The sequence below is a fragment of the Oncorhynchus kisutch genome, linkage group LG13 (assembly GCF_002021735.2).
Source record: "Oncorhynchus kisutch isolate 150728-3 linkage group LG13, Okis_V2, whole genome shotgun sequence".
Lineage (NCBI taxonomy): Eukaryota > Metazoa > Chordata > Actinopteri > Salmoniformes > Salmonidae > Oncorhynchus > Oncorhynchus kisutch.
In genome coordinates, this window is record NC_034186.2 from 17,610,548 (window position 1) to 17,636,093 (window position 25,546).

The 25,546-nt window shown below is 48.1% G+C and overlaps 1 protein-coding gene across 1 annotated transcript in view; it reads right to left on the reverse strand.

The window, feature by feature from the left end:
- The window catches only part of LOC109882317 (1-phosphatidylinositol 4,5-bisphosphate phosphodiesterase gamma-1), an 85,011-nt gene that overhangs the window by 49,047 nt on the left and 10,418 nt on the right, over nucleotides 1–25,546 (reverse strand). The window contains exons 2-3 of the mRNA XM_031785705.1: nucleotides 1,845–1,994; nucleotides 253–346 (exon numbers count right to left, since the gene is read on the reverse strand). Of these exons, the coding sequence (XP_031641565.1) occupies nucleotides 253–346; nucleotides 1,845–1,994 (244 nt within the window). The remainder of the gene's footprint in view (nucleotides 1–252; nucleotides 347–1,844; nucleotides 1,995–25,546) is intronic.

The following is a 25,546-nucleotide window of genomic DNA, read 5'->3' on the forward strand; positions in this document are numbered from 1 at the left end:
ACTGTCATAAAGGCACACACTCCTCTCCTCACATCTCTCTCTCTCACACACAAACACACTCCTCTACACACAAACACACACACACACTCCTCTCCCTCTCCCCCTCTCTCTCTCTTACTCACTCACTCAGACACACACACACACACACACACACACACACACACACACACACACACACACACACACACACACACACACACACACACACACACACACACACACACACACACACACACACACACACACACGTACCGGTCTATCTGTTGTGGTGCTGAGGCTCTCTGAGAATCCATCATCAGCCAGTTGATTCCAGTGATCCACATATTGACCTCCTCCTCACTGAAGGCTGGAGAGAGACAGAGAGAAAAAGAGAGAGAGAGAGAGGTGGGGTGGGGCAGAGGGAGAGAGACAGAGATAGAGAGGGGGAGAGGGAGAGAGACAGAGTTAGAGAGGGGGAGAGAGGGAGAGAGACAGAGATAGAGAGGGGGAGAGAGGGAGAGACAGAGATAGAGAGGGGGAGAGGGAGGGAGACATAGATAGAGAGGGGGGAGAGGGAGAGAGACAGAGATAGAGAGGGGGGAGAGGGAGAGAGACAGAGATAGAGAGGGGGGGAGAGGGAGAGAGACAGAGATAGATAACTCCCATATCTACTGGGTGAAATACCACAGTGTGCCATCACAGCAGCAAGATTTGTGACCTGTTGCCACGAGAAAAGGGCAACCAGTGAAGAACAAACACCATTGTAAATACAACCCATATTTATGCTTATTTATTTTATCTTGTGTCCTTTAGCCATTTGTACATTGTTACAACACTGTATATATATATATAATATGACATTTGTAATGTCTTTACTGTTTTGAAACTTCTGTATGTGTAATGTTTACTGTTAATTTTTGTTGTTTTTCACTTTATATATTCACTTTGTATGTTGTCTACCTCACTTGCTTTGGCAATGTTAACACATGTTTCCCATGCCAATAAAGCCCTTGAATTGAATTGAATTGAATTGATAGAGGGGGGAGAGGGAGAGAGACAGAGATAGAGAGGGGGAGAGGGAGAGAGACAGAGATAGAGAGGGGGGAGAGGGAGAGAGACAGAGATAGAGAGGGGGAGAGGGAGAGAGACAGAGATAGAGAGGGGGAGAGAGGGAGAGAGACAGAGATAGAGAGGGGGACAGGGAGGGAGACAGAGATAGAGAGGGGGGAGAGGCAGAGAGACAGAGATAGAGATGGAGAGAGAGGGAGAGAGACAGAGATAGAGAGGGGGAGAGAGGGAGAGAGACAGAGATAGAGAGGGGGACAGGGAGGGAGACAGAGATAGAGATGGAGAGAGAGGGAGAGAGACAGAGATAGAGAGGGGGAGAGGGAGGGAGACAGAGATAGAGAGGGGGGAGAGAGGGAGAAAGGCAGATAGAGAAAGAGTGAGACAGGGACAGAGAGCGAGAGTGAGAGTGGACATGGAGAAAATAAAATGGGGGGTAGAATAGAAATGTTGACAAAATATTAACGAAGTGCTGAGAAGTGAGCTTTATGCAGTGTAATGCTGGCACTACTGCCTTGTACAACAGGAGCTATTGTAGCATGGCATTATTACAAATATGGAAATATTATCTTCCAGCCAACGCCTTACCCTCCCAGAATATCACTAACAGATGCAATGGAGAACATTTGGAGTGCCATCGAGCAACAGAGAAAGCACACACACACACACACACACACACACACACACACACACACACACACACACACACACACACACACACACACACACACACACACACACACACACACACACACACACACACCACACACACACACACACACACACACACACACACTGACCGGCCACGCTGAGTGTTTTGAGGCGGAACTCCAGTCCGTAGAGCACGATGAAGCAGTGGGCGGAGTCTAATTTACGAGCCTCCTCTGGATAACGCTCAAAGTCCCGGGAACCTTTACCCAACCGCAGCTCCCTGATCTCCCTGATATCAACTAGAGAGAGAGAGGAAAACACTGTTAGTCAACACACACATAGACAGACACACTGCACCCCAACTCCCTCCATGCCAAAATTGTTCAAAGCAAATCAATAATGATGTTATAACAGCTACACAATGGTAATGACAGCGGAGGGGGGCATTTTAAAATATTTGGAATGAATGGTAGATACACAGTCCCGCACACACAAACACTGGCCACACCTACAAGGAAAACGAATCTCATTGAATTAGCAGATGTCTTGAGCAAACTAAACACACAAACACAGCCAGCCAGACACTTGGGTGCACAGAGTTAGCACAAACACAGCCAGCCAGACACTTGGGTGCACAGAGTAAGCACAAACACAGCCAGCCAGACACTTGGGTGCACAGAGTTAGCACAAACACAGCCAGCCAGACACTTGGGTGCACAGAGTTAGCACAAAAACAGCCAGCCAGACACTTGGGTGCACAGAATTAGCACAAACACACTTGAACAGATTTATACACACACAGGCAAAATAGAAAGAGAGATTTTAAAGCTTCTTTATAAGATGTGCACACACTTAAGAAACACACACACACACACACGAACACGAACACACATACAGCAGGGTTGAGAGAAAAGTCATAAAGCTGAATATTTCTCCTGAGATACGAATGTAAACACACCACACCTCACTATGGCTTCCAGAGAGAGAGAGAGAGAGAGTGAGTTAGAGAGCGAGCAACAGAAGGAAGGAAAAGGGGAGATAGAGAAGGCAGGAGGGGGAGAGAGAGAAAGAGAGCGATGGGGAGAGATAACGAGAGTAAGAGAGGACAGAAGGGGAGAGAGAAGAGAGAGGGCACGGGAGAGAAGGAGAGCGATGGGGAGAGATAACGAGAGTAAGAGAGGAGAGAAGGGGAGAGAGAATGAGAGGGCACGGGAGAGAAGGAGAGCGATGGGGAGAGATAACGAGAGTAAGAGAGGAGAGAAGGGGAGAGAGAAGAGAGAGGGCACGGGAGAGAAGGAGAGCGATGGGGAGAGATAACGAGAGTAAGAGAGGACAGAAGGGGAGAGAGAAGAGAGAGGGCACGGGAGAGAAGGAGAGCGATGGGGAGAGATAACGAGAGTAAGAGAGGAGAGAAGGGGAGAGAGAAGAGAGAGGGCACAGGAGAGAAGGAGAGCGATGGGGAGAGATAACGAGAGGAAGAGAGGAGAGAAGGGGAGAGAGAAGAGAGAGGGCACGGGAGAGGAGAGCGATGGGAAGAGATAACGAGAGTAAGAGAGGAGAGAAGGGGAGAGAGAAGAAAGAGGGCACGGGAGAGAAGGAGAGCGATGGGGAGAGATAACGAGAGTAAGAGAGGAGAGAAGGGGAGAGAGAAGAGAGAGGGCACGGGAGAGAAGGAGAGCGATGGGGAGAGATAACAAGAGGAAAGAGGGTGTGTTAACCACATGGCACCCTATTCCCTATATAGTGCACTGGTCAAAAATGGTGCACTATATAGGGAATAGGGAAACATTTGGGACGCAACCAGGGAGAAGGAAAGAGAGATGAGAACAGTGAGAGGGAGAGAGAGAGAAGGATAGACAGGGAGAGATAAGGGTAGGGGAAGAGAGGGTGAAGGACAGAGAGAGAGAGAAGGATAGACAGGGAGAGATAAGGGTAGGGGAAGAGAGGGTGAAGGACAGAGAGAGAGAGAAGGATAGACAGGGAGAGATAAGGGTAGGGAAAGAGAGGGTGAAGGACAGAGAGAGAGAGAAGGATAGACAGGGAGAGAAGGGTAGGGGAAGAGAGGGTGAAGGACAGAGAGAGAGAGAAGGATAGACAGGGAGAGAGAAGGGTAGGGGAAGAAAGGGTGAAGGAGAGAGAGAAGGATAGACAGGGAGAGATAAGGGTAGGGGAAGAGAGGGTGAAGGACAGAGAGAGAAGGATAGACAGGGAGAGAGAAGGGTAGGGGAAGAGAGGGTGAAGGACAGAGAGAGAGAGAAGGATAGACAGGGAGAGATAAGGGTAGGGAAAGAGAGGGTGAAGGACAGATAGAGAGAGAAGGATAGACAGGGAGAGAAGGGTAGGGGAAGAGAGGGTGAAGGACAGAGAGAGAGAAGGATAGATGGGGAGAGATAAGGGTAGGGTAAGAAAGGGTGAAGGACAGAGAGAGAGAGAAGGATAGACAGGGAGAGAGAAGGGTATGGGGAAGAGAGGGTGAAGAACAGAGAGAGAGAGAAGGATAGACAGGGAGAGATAGGGGTAGGGGAAGAGAGGGTGAAGGACAGAGAGAGAGAGAAGGATAGACAGGGAGAGATAAGGGTAGGGAAAAAGAGGGTGAAGGACAGAGAGAGAGAGAAGGATAGACAGGGAGAGAAGGGTAGGGGAAGAGAGGGTGAAGGACAGAGAGAAGGATAGACAGGGAGAGAGAAGGGTAGGGGAAGAGAGGGTGAAGGACAGAGAGGGAGAGAAGGATAGACAGGGAGAGATAAGGGTAGGGGAAGAGAGGGTGAAGGACAGAGAGAGAGAGAGAGAAGGATAGACAGGGAGAGATAAGGGTAGGGGAAGAGAGGGTGAAGGACAGAGAGAGAGAGAGAAGGATAGACAGGGAGAGATAAGGGTAGGGAAAGAGAGGGTGAAGAACAGAGAGAGAGAGAAGGATAGACAGGGAGAGAAGGGTAGGGGAAGAGAGGGTGAAGGACAGAGAGAGAGAGAAGGATAGACAGGGAGAGAGAAGGGTAGGGGAAGAAAGGGTGAAGGAGAGAGAGAAGGATAGACAGGGAGAGATAAGGGTAGGGGAAGAGAGGGTGAAGGACAGAGAGAGAAGGATAGACAGGGAGAGAGAAGGGTAGGGGAAGAGAGGGTGAAGGTCAGAGAGAGAGAGAAGGATAGACAGGGAGAGATAAGGGTAGGGAAAGAGAGGGTGAAGGACAGATAGAGAGAGAAGGATAGACAGGGAGAGAAGGGTAGGGAAAGAGAGGGTGAAGGACAGAGAGAAGGATAGACAGGGAGAGATAAGGGTAGGGGAAGAGAGGGTGAAGGACAGAGAGAGAGAGAAGGATAGACAGGGAGAGAGAAGGGTATGGGGAAGAGAGGGTGAAGGACAGAGAGAGAGAGAAGGATAGACAGGGAGAGATAGGGGTAGGGGAAAGAGAGGGTGAAGGACAGAGAGAGAGAGAAGGATAGACAGGGAGAGATAAGGGTAGGGAAAGAGAGGGGTGAAGGACAGAGAGAGAGAGAAGGATAGACAGGGAGAGAAGGGTAGGGGAAGAGAGGGTGAAGGACAGAGAGAAGGATAGACAGGGAGAGAGAAGGGTAGGGGAAGAGAGGGTGAAGGACAGAGAGAGAGAGAAGGATAGACAGGGAGAGAAGGGTAGGGGAAGAGAAGATGAAGGACAGAGAGAGAGAGAAGGATAGACAGGGAGAGATAAGGGTAGGGGAAGAGAGGGTGAAGGACAGAGAGAGAGAGAGAGAGCGAAGGATAGACAGGGAGAGATAAGGGTAGGGGAAGAGAGGGTGAAGGACAGAGAGAGAGAGAAGGATAGACAGGGAGAGAAGGGTAGGGGAAGAGAGGGTGAAGGACAGAGAGAGAGAGAAGGATAGACAGGGAGAGAGAAGGGTAGGGGAAGAAAGGGTGAAGGAGAGAGAGAAGGATAGACAGGGAGAGATAAGGGTAGGGGAAGAGAGGGTGAAGGACAGAGAGAGAAGGATAGACAGGGAGAGAGAAGGGTAGGGGAAGAGAGGGTGAAGGACAGAGAGAGAGAGAAGGATAGACAGGGAGAGATAAGGGTAGGGAAAGAGAGGGTGAAGGACAGATAGAGAGAGAAGGATAGACAGGGAGAGAAGGGTAGGGGAAGAGAGGGTGAAGGACAGAGAGAGAGAAGGATAGATGGGGAGAGATAAGGGTAGGGGAAGAAACGGTGAAGGACAGAGAGAGAGAGAAGGATAGACAGGGAGAGAGAAGGGTATGGGGAAGAGAGGGTGAAGGACAGAGAGAGAGAGAAGGATAGACAGGGAGAGATAGGGGTAGGGGAAGAGAGGGTGAAGGACAGAGAGAGAGAGAAGGATAGACAGGGAGAGATAAGGGTAGGGAAAGAGAGGGTGAAGGACAGAGAGAGAGAGAAGGATAGACAGGGAGAGAAGGGTAGGGGAAGAGAGGGTGAAGGACAGAGAGAAGGATAGACAGGGAGAGAGAAGGGTAGGGGAAGAGAGGGTGAAGGACAGAGAGAGAGAGAAGGATAGACAGGGAGAGATAAGGGTAGGGGAAGAGAGGGTGAAGGACAGAGAGAGAGAGAGAGAGAAGGATAGACAGGGAGAGATAAGGGTAGGGGAAGAGAGGGTGAAGGACAGAGAGAGAGAGAAGGATAGACAGGGAGAGATAAGGGTAGGGGAAGAGAGGGTGAAGAACAGAGAGAGAGAGAAGGATAGACAGGGAGAGAAGGGTAGGGGAAGAGAGGGTGAAGGACAGAGAGAGAGAGAGAAGGATAGACAGGGAGAGAGAAGGGTAGGGGAAGAAAGGGTGAAGGAGAGAGAGAAGGATAGACAGGGAGAGATAAGGGTAGGGGAAGAGAGGGTGAAGGACAGAGAGAGAAGGATAGACAGGGAGAGAGAAGGGTAGGGGAAGAGAGGGTGAAGGACAGAGAGAGAGAGAAGGATAGACAGGGAGAGATAAGGGTAGGGAAAGAGAGGGTGAAGGACAGATAGAGAGAGAAGGATAGACAGGGAGAGAAGGGTAGGGGAAGAGAGGGTGAAGGACAGAGAGAGAGAAGGATAGATGGGGAGAGATAAGGGTAGGGGAAGAAAGGGTGAAGGACAGAGAGAGAGAGAAGGATAGACAGGGAGAGAGAAGGGTATGGGAAAGAGAGGGTGAAGGACAGAGAGAGAGAGAGAAGGATAGACAGGGAGAGATAGGGGTAGGGGAAGAGAGGGTGAAGAACAGAGAGAGAGAGAAGGATAGACAGGGAGAGATAAGGGTAGGGAAAGAGAGGGTGAAGGACAGAGAGAGAGAGAAGGATAGACAGGGAAGAGAAGGGTAGGGGAAGAGAGGGTGAAGGACAGAGAGAAGGATAGACAGGGAGAGAGAAGGGTAGGGGAAGAGAGGGTGAAGGACAGAGAGAGAGAGAAGGATAGACAGGGAGAGATAAGGGTAGGGGAAGAAAGGGTGAAGGACAGAGAGAGAGAGAGAAGAATAGACAGGGAGAGAGAAGGGTAGGGGAAGAGAGGGGTGAAGGACAGAGAGAGAGAGAGAAGGATAGACAGGGAGAGATAAGGGTAGGGGAAGAGAGGGTGAAGGACAGAGAGAGAGAGAAGGATAGACAGGGAGAGATAAGGGTAGGGAAAGAGAGGGTGAAGGACAGAGAGAGAGAGAAGGATAGACAGGGAGAGAAGGGTAGGGGAAGAGAGGGTGAAGGACAGAGAGAGAGAGAAGGAAAGACAGGGAGAGAGAAGGGTAGGGGAAGAAAGGGTGAAGGAGAGAGAGAAGGATAGACAGGGAGAGATAAGGGTAGGGGAAGAGAGGGTGAAGGACAGAGAGAGAGAGAAGGATAGACAGGGAGAGAGAAGGGTAGGGGAAGAGAGGGTGAAGGACAGAGAGAGAGAGAAGGATAGACAGGGAGAGATAAGGGTAGGGAAAGAGAGGGTGAAGGACAGAGAGAGAGAGAAGGATAGACAGGGAGAGAAGGGTAGGGGAAGAGAGGGTGAAACCCAGAGAGAGAGAAGGATAGATGGGGAGAGATAAGGGTAGGGGAAGAAAGGGTGAAGGACAGAGAGAGAGAGAGAGGCAGAGCAGAGAGGAAGTCACAATCAGATGAGCTCCTGCATTTTTCAGCATTTTCTTTAAAAAAGATAGATTAGGAGTTAGATAAACTTAGATTTTTTGTCAGGAACACATACTGGATTCTACCCTCTACAACATAACCCCTACTTCAAATCAAAACTTAAAACCTACAACCTGATTTTGGACGGAATTACGGAATCACCTGGAAGGTTCACAACTACCAAGATTTGTTTCTCTATACAGCAAATTCTCTGGAAAACAACAGAAACCTGAAAACACCATCCAACCTGGAACTGAGTGAGTAATGCTTAGTCTGAAACTATATATATTTTTTTCCTAAAGCCAAGAAGAAAAATACACAACATTACTTTATAAGGATTTCTAACTCTAATTCTAACATAATTCTGCCAAGCTTGATACAGCTTCAAATAGCACTGACGTGTCAAGTGAGAGGTGTCAAAGCTCATTAGCCCAACAATGGCAGGAGAGTCACACAGTCTACCCCAACCAAATGGAGAGGCCTTAGAAGCTCCCTCCCGCTGTTCAGAGGTAATTAAAATACAGTACCCTGCGCATGTAAAGAACGAGAAGGCAAGAAAAGATTACAAAATGAAGCTCCTTATGGAAAATCAAGAGACACTTTTTGCTGACTATTACAAAAATGGGAACATCAGCAACCTTATCTTCCACACAAACCATCCCCTGGCATGGCACAGTGCTATATTAGCACACTACCCCTCTGTTACGAGAGGGGGGATTAACGAGGGGTGGAAACTCAGAATACTTGACAACGAGGACTCGGAGTTAAGTAATATAAATATCTATAAGTCCGGAACAGTGATGGTACAGCGTAACCACAAACAGTTTCAGCTTGACTTTCACCTAATCAAAGAATTAGCTCAGCAGGAGAAACTCTCCCTTGATAAAGATACCCCCACCCCGAGAGGATCAGACCAGACCTCTTCATTATGTAACCCCACAGATGAGCAACCCCCAGCGGAGGGTCAACCTCCCAGCACAGATTACCACTCCCTCATTGAAATGAAGGACAAATTCACCCAGCTGGAGATAAGGCAGGTGGAGCTGGAACAGCAGGTGATTACACTTCAGTCAGCACAGACCCAGACAACAGTCCAGCACAACAACAGCCCCTTAACCAGACCCGGAGAGCTGGAGGTGGACAGAGACATATCTGCACTTTGGACAGTGGTGAGACAAATACAACAGGAGAAAGAGGAGCAGAACAGAGCACTAGAGGAGAGTATCAGACTGCTGGTGGAGGAGAGGTTGAGGGGGATGGAGGAGGGGGTGAGGGGGATGGAGGAGAAGTTGAGGGGGACGGCGTGTGACAGAGAACAACCCACTAGAGAGGTGGCCACCCCCACAGAGAAGCCAGCAGAACAGCCCACCTCAGCACCCAACAAAAGTCTCGACACCACAGCAGAACAGTCCACACCAGACCCTGACCATAGAGTCGACATCACAGCAGAACAGTCCACACCAGACCCTGACCATAGAGTCGACATCACAGCACAACAGACAAATGAAGAACCCCAAGCCCAGAGGCTCTCACCCCCTCTGAGCACCCCCCCTGTCAGCCACCCTGATAGCCCTTCTGTCAACCCCCCCACACCCACTGAGGACAAACACAAGACACAGATTGTACTACTTATGGACTCAAATGGGAAATATATAGAAGAAAAATACTTTTTCCCAAACACAGTGTGTCTAAACTCTGGTGTCCAAACACCCAGCGCGCCCTAGACCTTCTGTCTGAGGCCAAACTAGGCTCACCCAGCCACATAATAATACACACAGGCACAAACGACCTGAGAGCACAGCAGGAAAGAGTGGCCACAGCACTGAAGGGAGTGATTGAAAAGGCTTCTTCTACTTTCCCCAACGCACAAGTGGTTATCTCCACCCTGCTACCACGAAAAGACTTCCACCCCGCCACAATACAGCGGGTAAATGCAAGTATTTCCCGTGACTGTGCCTCAAAACCAAACGTTTTCCTGGCCCACCACTCCACCCTGGACTTGAACAGCCTCTATGACCAGGTCCACCTCTACAAGGCAGCAGTGCCCACCTTTGCCCGGACTCTAAAGGACATCGCTCTCAAACGTATCCCCAACACTCCACACAGGAGTAACAGATCAATAGACACCCCACCCAGACCAGCGAGACACCCTCCCAGATCTGCAGGACCTCCCCCTGGACCTACACATAGAGGACCCACGCCAAGAGGAATTACATCCAGACCACAGTACACCCAGACACATCCACACCCCCACCCCAACCAATCAACACCCCCCCACATCAACCATGCCCACACTCCATTTAGGCCCCCTCAGATCAGACCTATGCCACTCCTGCCCACCCCATGCACCCCACCCCCGCAAAGAGGGCCTCAACATGGAAGCCACACATACGCCCAGGTAGTGAGCGGGCAAACAGTCCCAACCCCCACTCTCACACTCGCCCAAGCCAATGGCATGTACCAGATGCTCAGCAGGCTTTGCTCACACTTACTGGCCTGAGGCTAAACCACGACCAACATCATTGGACACTCTATGGAGCAAAAAGCCTTCACTATATTATCCTGGAATATCCAAGGCCTGAGGTCATCTGCCTTTGGCCTAAAGAGCAGAAACCCGGACTTCACCAAAGAAATCGGTAATACAGACATTGTCATCCTGCAAGAAACCTGGTATAGAGGAGATGGACCCACTGGTTGCCCTCTAGGTTACAGAGAGCTGGTAGTCCCATCCACCAAACTACCAGGTGTGAAACAGGGAAGGGACTCAGGGGGTATGCTAATTTGGTATAGAGCAGACCTAACTCACTCCATTAAATTAATCAAAACAGGAACATTCTACATTTGGCTAGAAATTCAAAAAGAAATTATCCTAACAGAGAAAAATGTCCTCCTGTGTGCTACCTATATCCCCCCCACTAGAATCCCCATATTTTAATGAAGACAGCTTCTCCATCCTGGAGGGGGAAATCAATCATTTCCAGGCCCAGGGACATGTACTAGTCTGTGGTGACCTAAATGCCAGAACCGGACAAGAACCTGACACCCTCAGCACACAAGGGGACAAACACCTGCCTGGAGGTGACAGCATTCCCTCCCCCATATGCCCCCCTAGGCACAACTATGACAACATAACCAACAAAAACGGGTCACAACTCCTGCAGCTCTGTCGCACGCTGGGTATGTACATAGTCAACGGTAGGCTTCGAGGGGACTCCTATGGTAGGTACACCTATAGCTCATCTCTTGGCAGTAGTACTGTAGACTACTTTATCACTGACCTCAACCCAGAGTCTCTCAGAGCGTTCACAGTCAGCCCACTGACACCCCTATCAGACCACAGCAAAATCACAGTCTACTTAAACAGAGCAATACTCAATCATGAGGTATCAAAGCCAAAGGAACTGAGTAACATTAAGAAATGCTATAGATGGAAGGAATGCAGTTTGGAAACCTACCAAAAAACAATTAGGCAACAACAAATTCAATCCCTCTTAGACAATTTCCTGGGTAAAACGTTCCACTGTAATAGTGAAGGTGTGAACTTGGCAGTAGAAAATCTTAACAGTATATTTGACCTCTCAGCTTCCCTATCAAATCTAAAAATCTCAAATAGAAAACCGAAGAAAATTAACAATAATGACAAATGGTTTGATGAAGAATGCAAAAATCTAAGAAAGAAATTGAGAAACCTGTCCAACCAAAAACATAGAGACCCGGAAAACCTGAGTCTACGCCTTCACTATGGTGAATCACTAAAACAATACAGAAATACACTACGGAAAAAGAAGGAACAGCATGTCAGAAATCAGCTCAATGCAATTGAAGAATCCATAGACTCTAACCACTTCTGGGACAATTGGAAAACACTAAACAAACAACAACACGAAGAATTATCTATCCAAAATGGAGATGTATGGGGTAAACCACTTCTCCAATCTTTTTGGCTCTATAACAAAGAATAAAGAGCAAAAACATATACATGATCAAACACAGATCTTAGAATCAACTATTAAAGACTACCAGAACCCACTGGATTCTCCAATTACATTGAAAGAGTTACAGGACAAAATAAAAACCCTCCAACCCAAAAAGGCCTGTGGTGTTGATGGTATCCTCAATGAAATGATCAAATATACAGACAACAAATTCCAATTGGCTATACTAAAACTCTTTAACATCATACTTAGCTCTGGCATCTTCCCCAATATTTGGAACCATGGACTGATCACCCCAATCCACAAAAGTGGAGACAAATTTGACCCCCAATAACTACCGTGGAATATGTGTCAACAGTAACCTTGGGAAAATCCTCTGCATTATTATTAACAGCAGACTCGTACATTTCCTCAATGAAAACAATGTACTGAGCAAATGTCAAATTGGCTTTTTACCAAATTACCGTACAACAGACCATGTATTCACCCTGCACACCCTAATTGACAATCAAACAAACCAAAACAAAGGCAAAGTCTTCTCATGCTTTGTTGATTTCAAAAAAGCCTTCGACTCAATCTGGCATGAGGGTCTGCTATACAAACTGATGGAAAGTGGTGTTGGGGGTTAAAACATACGACATTATAAAATCCATGTACACAAACAACAAGTGTGCGGTAAAAATTGGCAAAAAACACACACATTTCTTCACACAGGGTCGTGGGGTTAGACAGGGATGCAGCTTAAGCCCCACCCTCTTCAACATATATATCAACGAATTGGCGAGGGCACTAGAAAAGTCTGCAGCACCCGGCCTCCCCCTGCTAGAATCCGAAGTCAAATGTCTGCTGTTTGCTGATGATCTGGTGCTTCTGTCACCAACCAAGGAGGGCCCTACAGCAGCACCTAGATCTTATGCACAGATTCTGTCAGACCTGGGCCCTGACAGTAAATCTCAGTAAGACCAAAATAATGGTGTGTTCCAAAAAAGGTCCAGTCACCAGGACCACAAATACAAATTCCATCTAGACACTGTTGCCCTAGAGCACACAAAAAACTATACATACCTTGGCCTCTAAACATCAGCACCACAGGTAACTTCCACAAAGCTGTGAACGATCTGAGAGACAAGGCAAGAAGGGCATTCTATGCCATCAAAAGAAACATAAATTCAACATACCAATTAGGATCTGGCTAAAAATACTTGAATCAGTCATAGAGCCCATTGCCCTTTATGGTTGTGAGGTCTGGGGTCCGCTCACCAACCAAGACTTCACAAAATGGGACAAACACCAAATTGAGACTCTGCACGCAGAATTCTGCAAAAATATCCTCCGTGTACAACGTAGAACACCAAATAATGCATGCAGAGCAGAATTAGGGCCGATACCCACTAATTATCAAAATCCAGAAAAGAGCTGTTAAATTCTACAACCACCTAAAAGGAAGCGATTCACAAACCTTCCATAACAAAGCCATCACCTACAGAGAGATGAACCTGGAGAAGAGTCCCCTAAGCAAGCTGGTCCTGGGGCTCTGTTCACAAACACAAACACCCACTACAGAGCCCCAGGACAGCAGCACAATTAGACCCAACCAAATCATGAGAAAACAAAAAGATAACTACTTAACACATTGGAAAGAATTAACAAAAAAACAGAGCAAACTAGAATGCTATTTGGCCCTACACAGAGAGTACACAGCGGCAGAATACCTGACCACTGTGACTGACCCAAAATTAAGGAAAGCCTTGACTATGTACAGACTCAGTGAGCATAGCCTTGCTATTGAGAAAGGCCGCCGTAGGCAGACTTGGCTCTCAAGAGAAGACAGGCTATGTGCTCACTGCCCACAAAATGAGGTGGAAACTGAGCTGCACTTCCTAACCTCCTGCCCAATGTATGACCATAGTAGAGAGACATATTTCCCTCAGATTACACAGATCCACAAAGAATTCGAAAACAAATCCAATTTTGAAAAACTCCCATATCTACTGGGTGAAATTCCACAGTGTGCCATCACAGCAGCAAGATTTGTGACCTGTTGCCACGAGAAAAGGGCAACCAGTGAAGAACAAACACCATTGTAAATACAACCCATATTTATGCTTATTTATTTTATCTTGTGTCCTTTAGCCATTTGTACATTTTAGAACACTGTATATATATATATAATATGACATTTGTAATGTCTTTACTGTTTTGAAACTTCTGTATGTGTAATGTTTTACTGTTCATTTTTGTTGTTTTGCACTTATATATTCACTTTGTATGTTGTCTACCTCACTTGCTTTGGCAATGTTAACACATGTTTCCCATGCCAATAAAGCCCTTGAATGAATTGAAAAATTGAGAGAAAGGATAGACAGGGAGAGAGAAGGGTAAGGGGAAGAGAGGGTGAAGGACCAGAGGAGAGAGAGAAGGATAGACAGGGAGAGAATAAGGGTGGTGAAGAGAGGGTGAAGAACAGAGAGGAGAAGAAGGATAGACAGGGAGAGATAAGGGTAGGGAAGAGAAGGGTGAAGGACAGAGAGAGAGAGAAGGATAGACAGGGAGAGAGAAGGGTTAGGGGAAGAGAGGGTGAAGAACAGAGAGAAGAGAGTAATGGTGTAGACAGGGGGAGAGATTAAGGTAAGGGGAAGAGAAGGGTGAAGGACAGAGAGAGAGAGAAGGGATAGACAGGGTAGAGATAGGGTAGGGGAAAGAGAGGGTGGAAGGACAAGAGGAGAGAGAAAAGGATAGACAGGGAAGAAGGAAGGGTAGGGGAAGAAAGGGTGCAGGACAGAGAGAGGAGAAGGAGAGACCAGGGAGAGAGAAGGGTAAGGGGAAGAAAGGGTGAAGACAGAGAGAGAGAGAGAAGGATAGACAGGGAGAGATAAGGTGAGGGGAAGAGAGGAATGAAGGAGAGAGAGAAGGATAGACAGGAGAGAATAAGGGTAGGGTGAAGAGAGGGTGAAGGACAGAGAGAGAAGGAGAGACAGGGAGAGAGAAGGGTAGGGGAAGAGAGGTGTGAAGGACAGAGAGAGAGAGAAGGATAGACAGGGAGAAGATAAGGGTAGGGCAAAGAGAGGGTGTGAAGGACAGAGAGAGAGCATGGAGAGGGACAGGGAGAGAAGGGTAGGGGAAAGAGAGGGTGAAGGACAGAGAGAGAGAAGGATAGATGGGGAGATATAAGGGTTAGGGGAAGAAAGGGTGAAGGACAGAGAGAGAGAGAAGGATAGAACAGGGAGAGAGAAGGGTAGGGGAAGAGAGGGTGAAGGACAGAGAGAGAGAGAAGGATAGACAGGGAGAGATAAGGGTAGGTGAAGAGAGGGTGTGATAGACAGAGAGAGAGAGAAGGATAGACAGGAGAGATAATGGGTAGGGGAAGAGAGGGTGAAGGACAAGAGAGAGAGAGCGAAGGATAGACAGGGAGAGAGAAGGGGTAGGGGAAGAGAGGGTGAAGAACAGAGAGAGAGAGAAGGATAGACAGAGAGAGATAAGGGTAGGGGAAGGAGAGGGTGAAGGACTCAGAGAGAGAGAGAGAAGGATAGACAGGGAGAGATAAGGGTAGGGAAAGACGAGGGTGAAACCCGGAGGGAGAGAGAAGGATAGACAGGGAGAGATAAGGGTAGGGGAAGAAAGGGTGAAGGACAGAGAGAGAGAGAAGGATAGACAGGGAGAGATAAGGGTAGGGGAAGAAAGGGTGAAGGACAGAGAGAGAGAGAAGGATAGACAGGGAGAGATAAGGGTAGGGGAAGAGAGGATGAAGGAAGGAGAGAGAGAGAGAGAAGGATAGACAGGGAGAGATAAGGGTAGGGGAAGAAAGGGTGAAGGACAGAGAGAGAGAGAAGGATAGACAGGGAGAGATAAGGGTAGGGGAAGAAAGAGGGGGGTGTGAAGGACAGAGAGAGACAGAAGGATAGACAGGGAGAGATAAGGGTAGGGGAAGAAAGGGTGAAGGACAGAGAGAGAGAGAAGGATAGACAGGTCGAGATAAGGGTAGGGGAAGAAAGGGTGAAGGACAGAGAGAGAGAGAAGGATAGACAGGGAGAGAAGGTAGGGGAAGAGAGGGGTGAAGGACAGAGAGAGAGAGAAGGATAGACAGGGAGAGAGGGTAGGGGAAGAAGAGGGTGAAGGACAGAGAGAGAGAGAAGGATAGATGGGGAGAAGAGGGTAGGGGAAGAGAGGGTGAAGGACAGAGAGAGAGAGAAGGATAGACAGGGAGAGAATAGGGTAGGGGAAGAGAGGTGAACGACAGAGAGAGAGGAGAAGGATAGACAGGAGAGAGAAGGGGTAGGGGACGAGAGGGCTGAAGGGACAGAGAAGAGAGAGAAGGATAGACAAGGGAGAGATAAGGGCTAGGGGAAGAGAGGGGATGAAGGACCAGAGGAGGAGAGAAGGATAGACAGGGAGAGCATATGGGGTAGTAGGGGGAGAAGAGGGGTGAAGGACAGAGAGAGAGAGAAGGATAGACAGGAGGAGAGAGTAGATATGGGTAGCGGGAAAGAGAGGGCTGAAAGGACGAGAGAGAGAGAGAGAAGGAATAGACAGGGAGAGATAAGGGTAGGCGGAAGAGAGGGTGAAGGACAGAGAGAGAGAGAAGTGATAGACAGGGAGAGATAAGGTGAGGGGAAGAGAGGTGATGAAGGACAGAGAGAGAAGAGAAGGATAGGACAGGGAGGAGATAAGGGGTGAGGGGAAGAAAGGGTGAAGGACAGAGAGAGGAGAGAAGGATAGACCAGGGAGAGAAGGGTAGGGGATGAGAGGGTGAAGGACAGAGAGAGAGAGAAGGATAGACAGGGAGAGAGAAGGGTAGGGGAAGAAAGGGTGAAGGAGAGAGAGAAGGATAGACAGGGAGAGATAAGGGTAGGGGAAGAGAGGGTGAAGTACAGGGAGAGAGAGAGAAGGATAGACAGGGAGAGATAAGGGTTAGGGGAAGAAAGGGTGAAGGACAGAGAGAGAGAGGAAGGATAGACAGGGATGAGAAGGGTAGGGAAGAGAGGGTGAAGGACAGAGAGAGAGAGAAGGATAGACAGGGAGAGAAGGGTAGGGGAAAGAGAGGGTGAAGGACAGAGAGGAGAGAGAAGGAAGATAGACAGGAGACGAGAGAAGGGTAGGGGAAGAAGAAGAAGAGAGGTGAAGGACAGAGAGAGAGGAGAAGGCTAAGACAGGGACGAGAGATGGGTAGGGGAAAGCGAGGGGTGAAGGACAGAGAGAGAGAGACTGGATAGACATGGAGAGATAAGGGTAGGGGAAAGAAAGGGTGTGAAGGACAGAGAGAGGCAGAGAGCAGCATTGAGACAGGATATGACCGGGCAGGACGACGTGTTTAGGGCAGGAAGAGAGGTGAAGGACAGAGGAGAGAGAGAAGGATAGACCGGGAGAGAAGGGTAGGGGAAGAGAGGGTTGAAGACAAGGAGGAGAGAGAAGGATAGACAGGGAGAGCGAAGGGTAGGGGAAGGAAGAGAGGGTGTGAAGGACAGAGAGAGAGAGAAGGATAGACAGGGAGAGATAAGGGTAGGGGAAGAGAGGGTGAAGGACAGAGAGAGAGAGAAGGATAGACAGGGAGAGAAGGGTAGGGGAAGAGAGGGTGAAGGACAGAGAGAGAGAGAAGGATAGACAGGGAGAGAGAAGGGTTAGGGGAAGAGAGGGGTGAAGGACAGAGAGAGAGAGAAGGATAGACAGGGAGAGATAAGGGTAGGGGAAGAGAGGGTGAAGGACAGAGAGAGAGAGAGAGGAAGGATAGACAGGGAGAGAGATGGGTAGGGGAAGAGAGGGTGAAGGACAGAGAGAGAGAGAAGGATAGACAGGGAGAGATAAGGGTAGGGGAAGAAAGGGTGAAGGACAGAGAGAGAGAGAAGGATAGACAGGGAGAGAAGGGTAGGGGAAGAGAGGGTGAAGGACATAGAGAGAGAGAAGGATAGACAGGGAGAGAGAAGGGTAGGGGAAGAGAGGGTGAAGGACAGAGAGAGAGAGAAGGATAGACAGGGGAGAGATAAGGGTACGGGAAGAGAGGGTGAAGGACAGAGAGAGAGAGAAGGATAGACAGGGAGAGAAGGGTAGGGGAAGAGAGGGTGAAGGACAGAGAGAGAGAGAAGGATAGACAGGGAGAGAGAAGGGTAGGGGAAGAGAGGGTGAAGGACAGAGAGAGAGAGAGAGAGAGAAGGATAGACAGGGAGGAGATAAGGGTAAGGGAAGAGAGGGTGAAGACCAGAGAGAGAGAAGGATAGATAGATGGGGAGAGATAAGGGTAGGGGAAGAAAGGGTGAAGGACAGAGAGAGAGAGAAGGATAGACAGGGAGAGAGAAGGGTAGGGGAAGAGAGGGTGAAGGACAGAGAGAGAGAGAGAAGGATAGACAGGGAGAGATAAGGGAAGGGGAAGAGAGGGTGAAGGACAGAGAGAGAGAGAAGGATAGACAGGGAGAGATAAGGGTAGGGGAAGAAAGGTGTGAAGGACAGAGAGAGAGGAGAAGGATAGACAGGGAGAGAGAAGGGTAGGGGAAGAGAGGGTGAAGGACAGAGAGAGAGAGAGAAGGATAGACAGGGAGAGATAAGGGTAGGGGAAGAGAGAGGGTGAAGACAGAGAGAGAGAGAAGGATAGACAGGGAGAGAAGGGTAGGGGAAGAGAGGGTGAAGGACAGAGAGAGAGAGAAGGATAGACAGGGAGAGAGAAGGGTAGGGGAAGAAAGAGAGGGTGAAGGACAGAGAGAGAGAGAAGGATAGACAGGGAGAGATAAGGGTAGGGGAAGAGAGGGTGAAGGACAGAGAGAGAGAGAAGGATAGACAGGGAGAGAGATGGGTAGGGGAAGAGAGGGTGAAGGACAGAGAGAGAGAGAAGGATAGACAGGGAGAGATAAGGGTAGGGGAAGAAGGGTGAAGGACAGAGAGAGAGAGAAGGATAGACAGGGAGAGAAGGGTAGGGGAAGAGAGGGTGAAGGACATAGAGAGAGAGAAGGATAGACAGGGAGAGAGAAGGGTAGGGGAAAGAGAGGGTGAAGGACCAGAGAGAGAGAGAAGGATTAGACAGGGAGAGATAAGGGTACGGGAAGAGAGGGTGAAGGACAGAGAGAGAAGAGAGAAGGATAGACAGGGAGAGAAGGGTAGGGGAAGAGAGGGTGAAGGACAGAGAGAGAGAGAAGGATAGACAGGGAGAGAGAAGGGTAGGGAGAAGAGAGGGTTGAAGGACAGAGAGAGAGAGAGAAGGATAGACAGGGAGAGATAAGGGTAAGGGAAGAGAGGGTGAAGAACAGAGAGAGAGAAGGATAGATGGGGAGAGATAAGGGTAGGGAAGAAAGGGTGAAGGACAGAGAGAGAGAGAAGGATAGACAGGGAGAGAGAAGGGTAGGGGAAGAGAGGGTGAAGGACAGAGAGAGAGAGAAGGATAGACAGGGAGAGATAAGGAAGGGGAAGAGAGGGTGAAGGACAGAGAGAGAGAGAAGGATAGACAGGGAGAGATAAGGGTAGGGGAAGAGAGGGTGAAGGACAGAGAGAGAGAGAGAAGGATAGACAGGGAGAGAGAAGGGTAGGGGAAGAGAGGGTGAAGGACAGAGAGAGAGAGAAGGATAGACAGGGAGAGATAAGGGTAGGGGAAAGAAAGGGTGAAGGACAGAGAGAGAGAGAAGGATAGACAGGGAGAGAGAAGGGTAGGGAAGAGAGGGTGAAGGACAGAGAGAGAGAGAAGGATAGACAGGGAGAGATAAGGGTAGGGGAAGAGAGGGTGAAGGACAGAGAGAGAGAAGGCTAGACAGGGAGAGATAAGGGTAGGGGAAGAGAGGGTGAAGGACAGAGAGAGAGAGAAGGATAGACAGGGAGAGATAAGGGTAGGGGAAGAAAGGGTGAAGGACAGAGAGAGAGAGAAGGATAGACAGGGAGAGATAAGGGTAGGGGAAGAAAGAAAGGTGTGAAGGACAGAGAGAGAGAGAAGGATAGACAGGGAGAGATAAGGGTAGGGGAAGAAGAAGGGTGAAGGACAGAGAGAGAGAGAAGGATAGACAGGGAGAGATAAGGGTTAGGGGAAGAAAAGGTGAAGGACAGAGAGAGAGAGAAGGATAGACAGGGAGAGATAAGGGTAGGGGAAGAAAGGGTGAAGGACAGAGAGAGAGAGAAGGATAGACAGGGAGAGAAGGGTAGGGGAAGAGAGGGTGAAGGACAGAGAGAGAGAGAAGGATAGACAGGGAGAGAAGGGTAGGGGAAGAGAGGGTGAAGGACAGAGAGAGAGAGAAGGATAGATGGGGAGAGAAGGGTAGGGAAAGAGAGGGTGAAGGACAGAGAGAGAGAGAAGGATAGACAGGGAGAGAAGGGTAGGGGAAGAGAGGGTGAAGGACAGAGAGAGAGAGAAGGATAGACAGGGAGAGATAAGGGTAGGGGAAGAGAGGGTGAAGGACAGAGAGAGAGAGAAGGATATACAGGGAGAGAGAAGGGTAGGGGAAGAGAGGGTGAAGGACAGAGAGAGAGAGAAGGATAGACAGGGAGAGATAAGGGTAGGAGAAGAGAGGGTGAAGGACAGAGAGAGAGAGAAGCAACATGGAGGAGAGTTGTGTGCATGTGAGGAAAGCATAGTTCCATAGTACCACACAAACACACACATCCATCTTTAGCTGCAGAGCAGGCCAACCACTGTTCTACAGAGCAGCAGGTGTAAGCATTCCCATACATCTAGTCTACAGTCTACAATATAGTCTACAGTCTACCATACAGTCTACAGTCTACCATACAGTCTACAGTCTACCATACAGTCTACAGTCTACCATACAGTCTACCATACAGTCTACAGTCTACCATACAGTCTACCATACAGTCTACAGTCTACCATACAGTCTACAGTCTACCATACAGTCTACCATACAGTCTACCATACAGTCTACAGTCTACCATACAGTCTACAGTCTACCATACAGTCTACCATACAGTCTACAGTCTACCATACAGTCTACCATACAGTCTACAGTCTACCATACAGTCTACAGTCTACCATACAGTCTACAGTCTACCATACAGTCTACCATACAGTCTACAGTCTACCATACAGTCTACCATACAGTCTACCATACAGTCTACAGCAGGGGTGTCAAAGTTTTATTTGTTTATTTTTCACCTTTATTTAACCAGGTAAGCTAGTTGAGAACACCTTTATTTAACCAGGTAAGCTAGTTGAGAACACCTTTATTTAACCAGGTAGGCTAGTTGAGAACACCTTTATTTAACCAGGTAAGCTAGTTGAGAACACCTTTATTTAACCAGGTAAGCTAGTTGAGAACAACTTTATTTAACCAGGTAAGCTAGTTGAGAACACCTTTATTTAACCAGGTAGGCTAGTTGAGAACAAGTTCTCATTTATAAACTGCGACTTGGTCAATATAAAGCAAAGCAGTGCGACACAAACAACAACGCAGAGTTAGACATGGAATAAACAAACATACAGTCAATAATACAATAGAAAAGGTATATATACAGTGTGTACAAATGAGGTAGGATAAGGGAGGTAAGGCAATAAATAGGCCATAGTGGCGAAATAATTACAATATAGCAATTAAACACTGTAATGGTAGATGTGCAGAAGATGAATGTGCAAGTAGAGATACTGGGGTACAAAGGAGCAAAATAAATAAATAGCAGTATGGGGATGAGGTAGTTGGATGGGCTATTTACAGATGGGCTATTTTGTCAATGACATCACCGAAGTCAAGGACCGGTAGGATAGTCAGTTTTACGAGGGTATATTTGGCAGCATGAGTGAAGGATGCTTTGTCGCGAAATAGGACGCTGATTCTAGATTTAATTTTGGATTGGAGATGCTTAATGTGAGTCTGGAAGGAGAGTTTACAGTCTAACCAGACACATAGGTATTTGTAGTTGTCCACATATTCTAAGTCAGAACCGTCCAGAGTAGTGATGCTGGACGGGCGGGCAAGTGCGGGCAGCAATTGGTTGAAGAGCATGCATTTAGTTTTACTATACAACAATAGAACCGTACAACCGTCCTCGGAAGGAGAGTTGTATGGCATTGAAGCTCGTCTGGAGGTTAGTTAACACAGTGTCCAAAGAAGGGCCAAAAGTATACAGAATGGTGTCATCTGCGTAGAGGTGGATCAAAGAATCACCAGCAGCAAGAGCAACATCATTGATGTTTACAGAGAAGAGAGTCGGCCCGAGAATTTAACCCCCATAGAGACTGCCAGAGGTCCGGACAATAGGCCCTCCGATTTGACACACTGAACTCTGTCTGAGAAGCAGTTGGTGAAACAGGCGAGGCAATCATTTGAGAAACCAAGGCTGTTGAGTCTGCCGATAAGAATGTGGGGATTGACGGAGTCGAAAACCTTGGCCAGGTCGATGAATACAGCTGCACAGTATTGTCTCTTATCGATGGCAGTTATGATATCGTTTAGGACCTTGAGCATGGCTGAGGTGCACCCATGACAAGCTCTGAAACCAGATTGCATAGCGTTGAAGGTACGATGGGATTCAAAATTATCGTGATCTGTTTGTTAACTTGGCTTTCAAAGACCTTAGAAAGGCAGGGTAGGATAGATATAGCTCTGTAGCAGTTTGGGTCAAGAGTGTCCCCCCCTTTGAAGAGGGGGATGACCGCAGCAGCTTTCCAATCTATGTGGATCTCAGACGATACGAAAGAGAGGTTGAACAGGCTAGTAATAGGGGTTGCAACAATTTTGGCGGAAAAATTCTAGAAAGAAAGGGTCCAGATTATCTAGCCCGGCTGATTTGTAGGGGTCCAGATTTTGCAGCTCTTTCAGAACATCAGCTATCTGGATTTGGGTGAAGGAGAAATGGGGAGGCTTTGGCAAGTTGCTGTTGACCGGGGTAGGGGTGGCCAGGTGGAAACATGGCCAGCCGTAGAGAAATGCTTATTGAAATTCTCAATTATGGCAGGTTTATCGGTGGTGACAGTGTTTCCTAGCCTCAGTTTTACCATGGAGTGCCTAATGTCTGCAGGTTTTGGGTTTTTCCTTTCAATTAAGCCCTAGACAAACAGGTGTGGAGAGTTGCTTACTAATTAGTGACCTTAAATCATCAATCAAGTACAAGGAAGGAGCGAAAACCCGCAGATACTTGGCCTTCCGTGGAATGACTTTTCATGTGGTCTACAGTCTACAGCAGGGGTGTCCAACTCATTTTACCTCGGGGGCCGCATTTGGTCTTCAACGAGGTCCGGAGGGCCGCAATGAAAATTGGTTATATTCCTTGCCGTCATAATTTGCTAATAATAGTAATCCTCTATCCATCCTTTTTGCAATTTCCAATGCTCCTGACTTCAATGTTCCTGACTGTCTAGTAATTAGTAGCGAGCTGTACAGTCAAGAAACCTTATGAGAAAAGGTCAATTGACTGTGCACAGTGATTATTAGCGAGCTGGACAGTAAAAGTATACCGTACAGTCTACAGTCTACCGTACAATCTACAGTCTACCAAACAGTCTACAGTCTACCACACAGTCTACAGTCTGCAGTCTATAGCCTACTATACAATCTACTGTCTACCATACAGTCTACAGTCTACTATACAGTCTACAATCTACAGTCTACAGTACAGTCTACCACACAGTCTACAGTGCAGCACAGTCTACAGTCCATCGTCTATTATACAGCCAACCATAGAGTCTACAGTCCACCAAACAGTCTACCGTCTACTGTATAGTTTACAGTCTACCATACAGTTTACAGGCTACAGTCTACAGTCTACCATACAGTTTACAATCTACCTTACAGTCTACAGTCTACAATATACAGTCTACTATACAGTCTACAGTCTACCATACAGTCTACAGTCTACAGTCCACCATTCAGTCAGAGGAAATCTGGTTTATATCTGGGTCTGCTGTATGTGCAGATGATAGATCAGAGGAAAGGGTTGGCACCAGATTAAGAGACTAAGATGATCATCTGATGGAAGAGAATATCTCCAGCTGGTTACAACAGTCAGTCAGTCAATGTCTGCGTCCCAAATGGGCTCACAAGTCTCCGATCAAAATAAGTGTAGGAAATAGGCTGCTATTTGGGACTCAAGATGTTCAGTGCTCAATGCCAGAGAGGGTTGACTAAAATACGTGGCAAGAGAGCTGAGGTGGTGGTGGTGGGAAGGGTGTCCTGACCATTACTGTGTGTGTGTGTGTGTGTGTGTGTGTGTGTGTGTGTGTGTGTGTGTGTGTGTGTGTGTGTGTGTGTGTGTGTGTGTGTGTGTGTGTGTGTGTGTGTGTGTGTGTGTGTGTGTGTGTGTGTGTGTGTGTGTGTGTGTGTGTGTGTGTGTGTGTGTGTGTGTGTGTGTGTGTGTGTGTGTGTGTGTGTGTGTGTGTGTGTGTGTGTGTGTTCTGAATACAATGCTGTGAAGCAACTCTGGATGACCTTAGATGGGAGACTGGTCTGGCTCTGAGACAGAAAAGCACTTTACCGTGAAATGCTTACTTACAAGATCATAACCAACAGTGCAGTTCAAGAAGAGTTAAGAAAATACTGTATTTACCAAGTAAAAAAAAAAGAGTAAAAAGTAAAAAGTCACACAATAAGAATAACAATAACGAGGTTATATACAGGGGGCACCAGTACCGAGTCAGTGTGTGGGGGTACACTGGAGTGATAAATGTGCAGAGGATGAATGTAGTAGAGATACTAGGGTGCAAAGGAGCTAAATAAATAAATAACAGTATGGGGATGAGGTAGTTGGATGGGCTATTTAGTTAGTTGAGGTCATTTGTACATGGAGGTGGGGTGAAGTGACTATGCATAGAAAATAAACAGTGAGTAGCAAAAGGAAATTGTCCAGTGGTGATTTTATTTATTGTACAGCAGTCTTATGGCTAGGGGGTAGAAGCTGCTGAGGAGGCTTTTGGTCCTAGACTTGGCGCTCCGGTACCGCTTGCCGTGCGGTAGCAGAGAAAACAGTCTATAACTTGGGTGACTGGAGTCTCTGACAATGTTATGGGCTTTCCTCTGACACCGCCTATTGTATAGGTCCTGGATGGCAGGGAGCTTGGCCCCAGTGATGTACTGGGCTGTTTGCACTATCCTCTGTCGTGACTTACGGTCAGATGCCAAGCAGTTGTCATACCAGGTGTTGATACCACCGGTCAGGATGCTCTCGATGGGGCAGCTGTAGAAGCTTTTGAGGATCTGGGGACCCATGCCAAATCTTTTCAGTCTCCCGAGGGTGAAAAGGATATATCGTGCCCTCTTCACGACTGTCTTGGTATGTTTGGACCATGATAGTTCGTTGGTGATGTGGACACCAAGGAACTTGAAAATCTCGACCCGCTCCACTACAGCCCCATCGATGTTAATGGGGGCCTGTTTGGCCCGCCTTAGCCTGTAGTCCACGATCAGCTCCTTTGTCTTGCTCACATTGAGGGAGAGGTTGTTGTCCTGGCACCACACTGCCAGTTCTCTGACCCCCTCCCTATAGGCCGTCTGATCGTTGTCGGTGATCAGGCCTACCACTGTTGTGTAGTCAGCACAACAGTGGGCCATGTGAGCCATGACCAGCCTTCAAAGCACTTCACGGCTACCGATGTGAGTGCCACGGGGGAGTAATCATTTAGTCAGGTTACCTTCGCTTCCTTGGGCACAGGGACTATGGGGGTCTGTTTGAAACATGTAGGTGTTACAGACTCGGTCAGGGAGAGGTTGAAAATGTCAGTGAAGACACTTGCCAGTTGGTCTGAGCACGCTTTGAGTACACATCCTGGTAATCCGTCTGGCCCCGCGGCTTTGTGAATGTTGACCTGTTTAAAGGTTTTGTTCACATCAGCTACCGAGAGCGTTATCACACTGTCATCGGGAACAGCTGGCGCTCTCATGCATGCTTCGGTGTTGCTTGCTTCGAAGCGAGCACATGAGACATTTAGCTTGTCTGGTA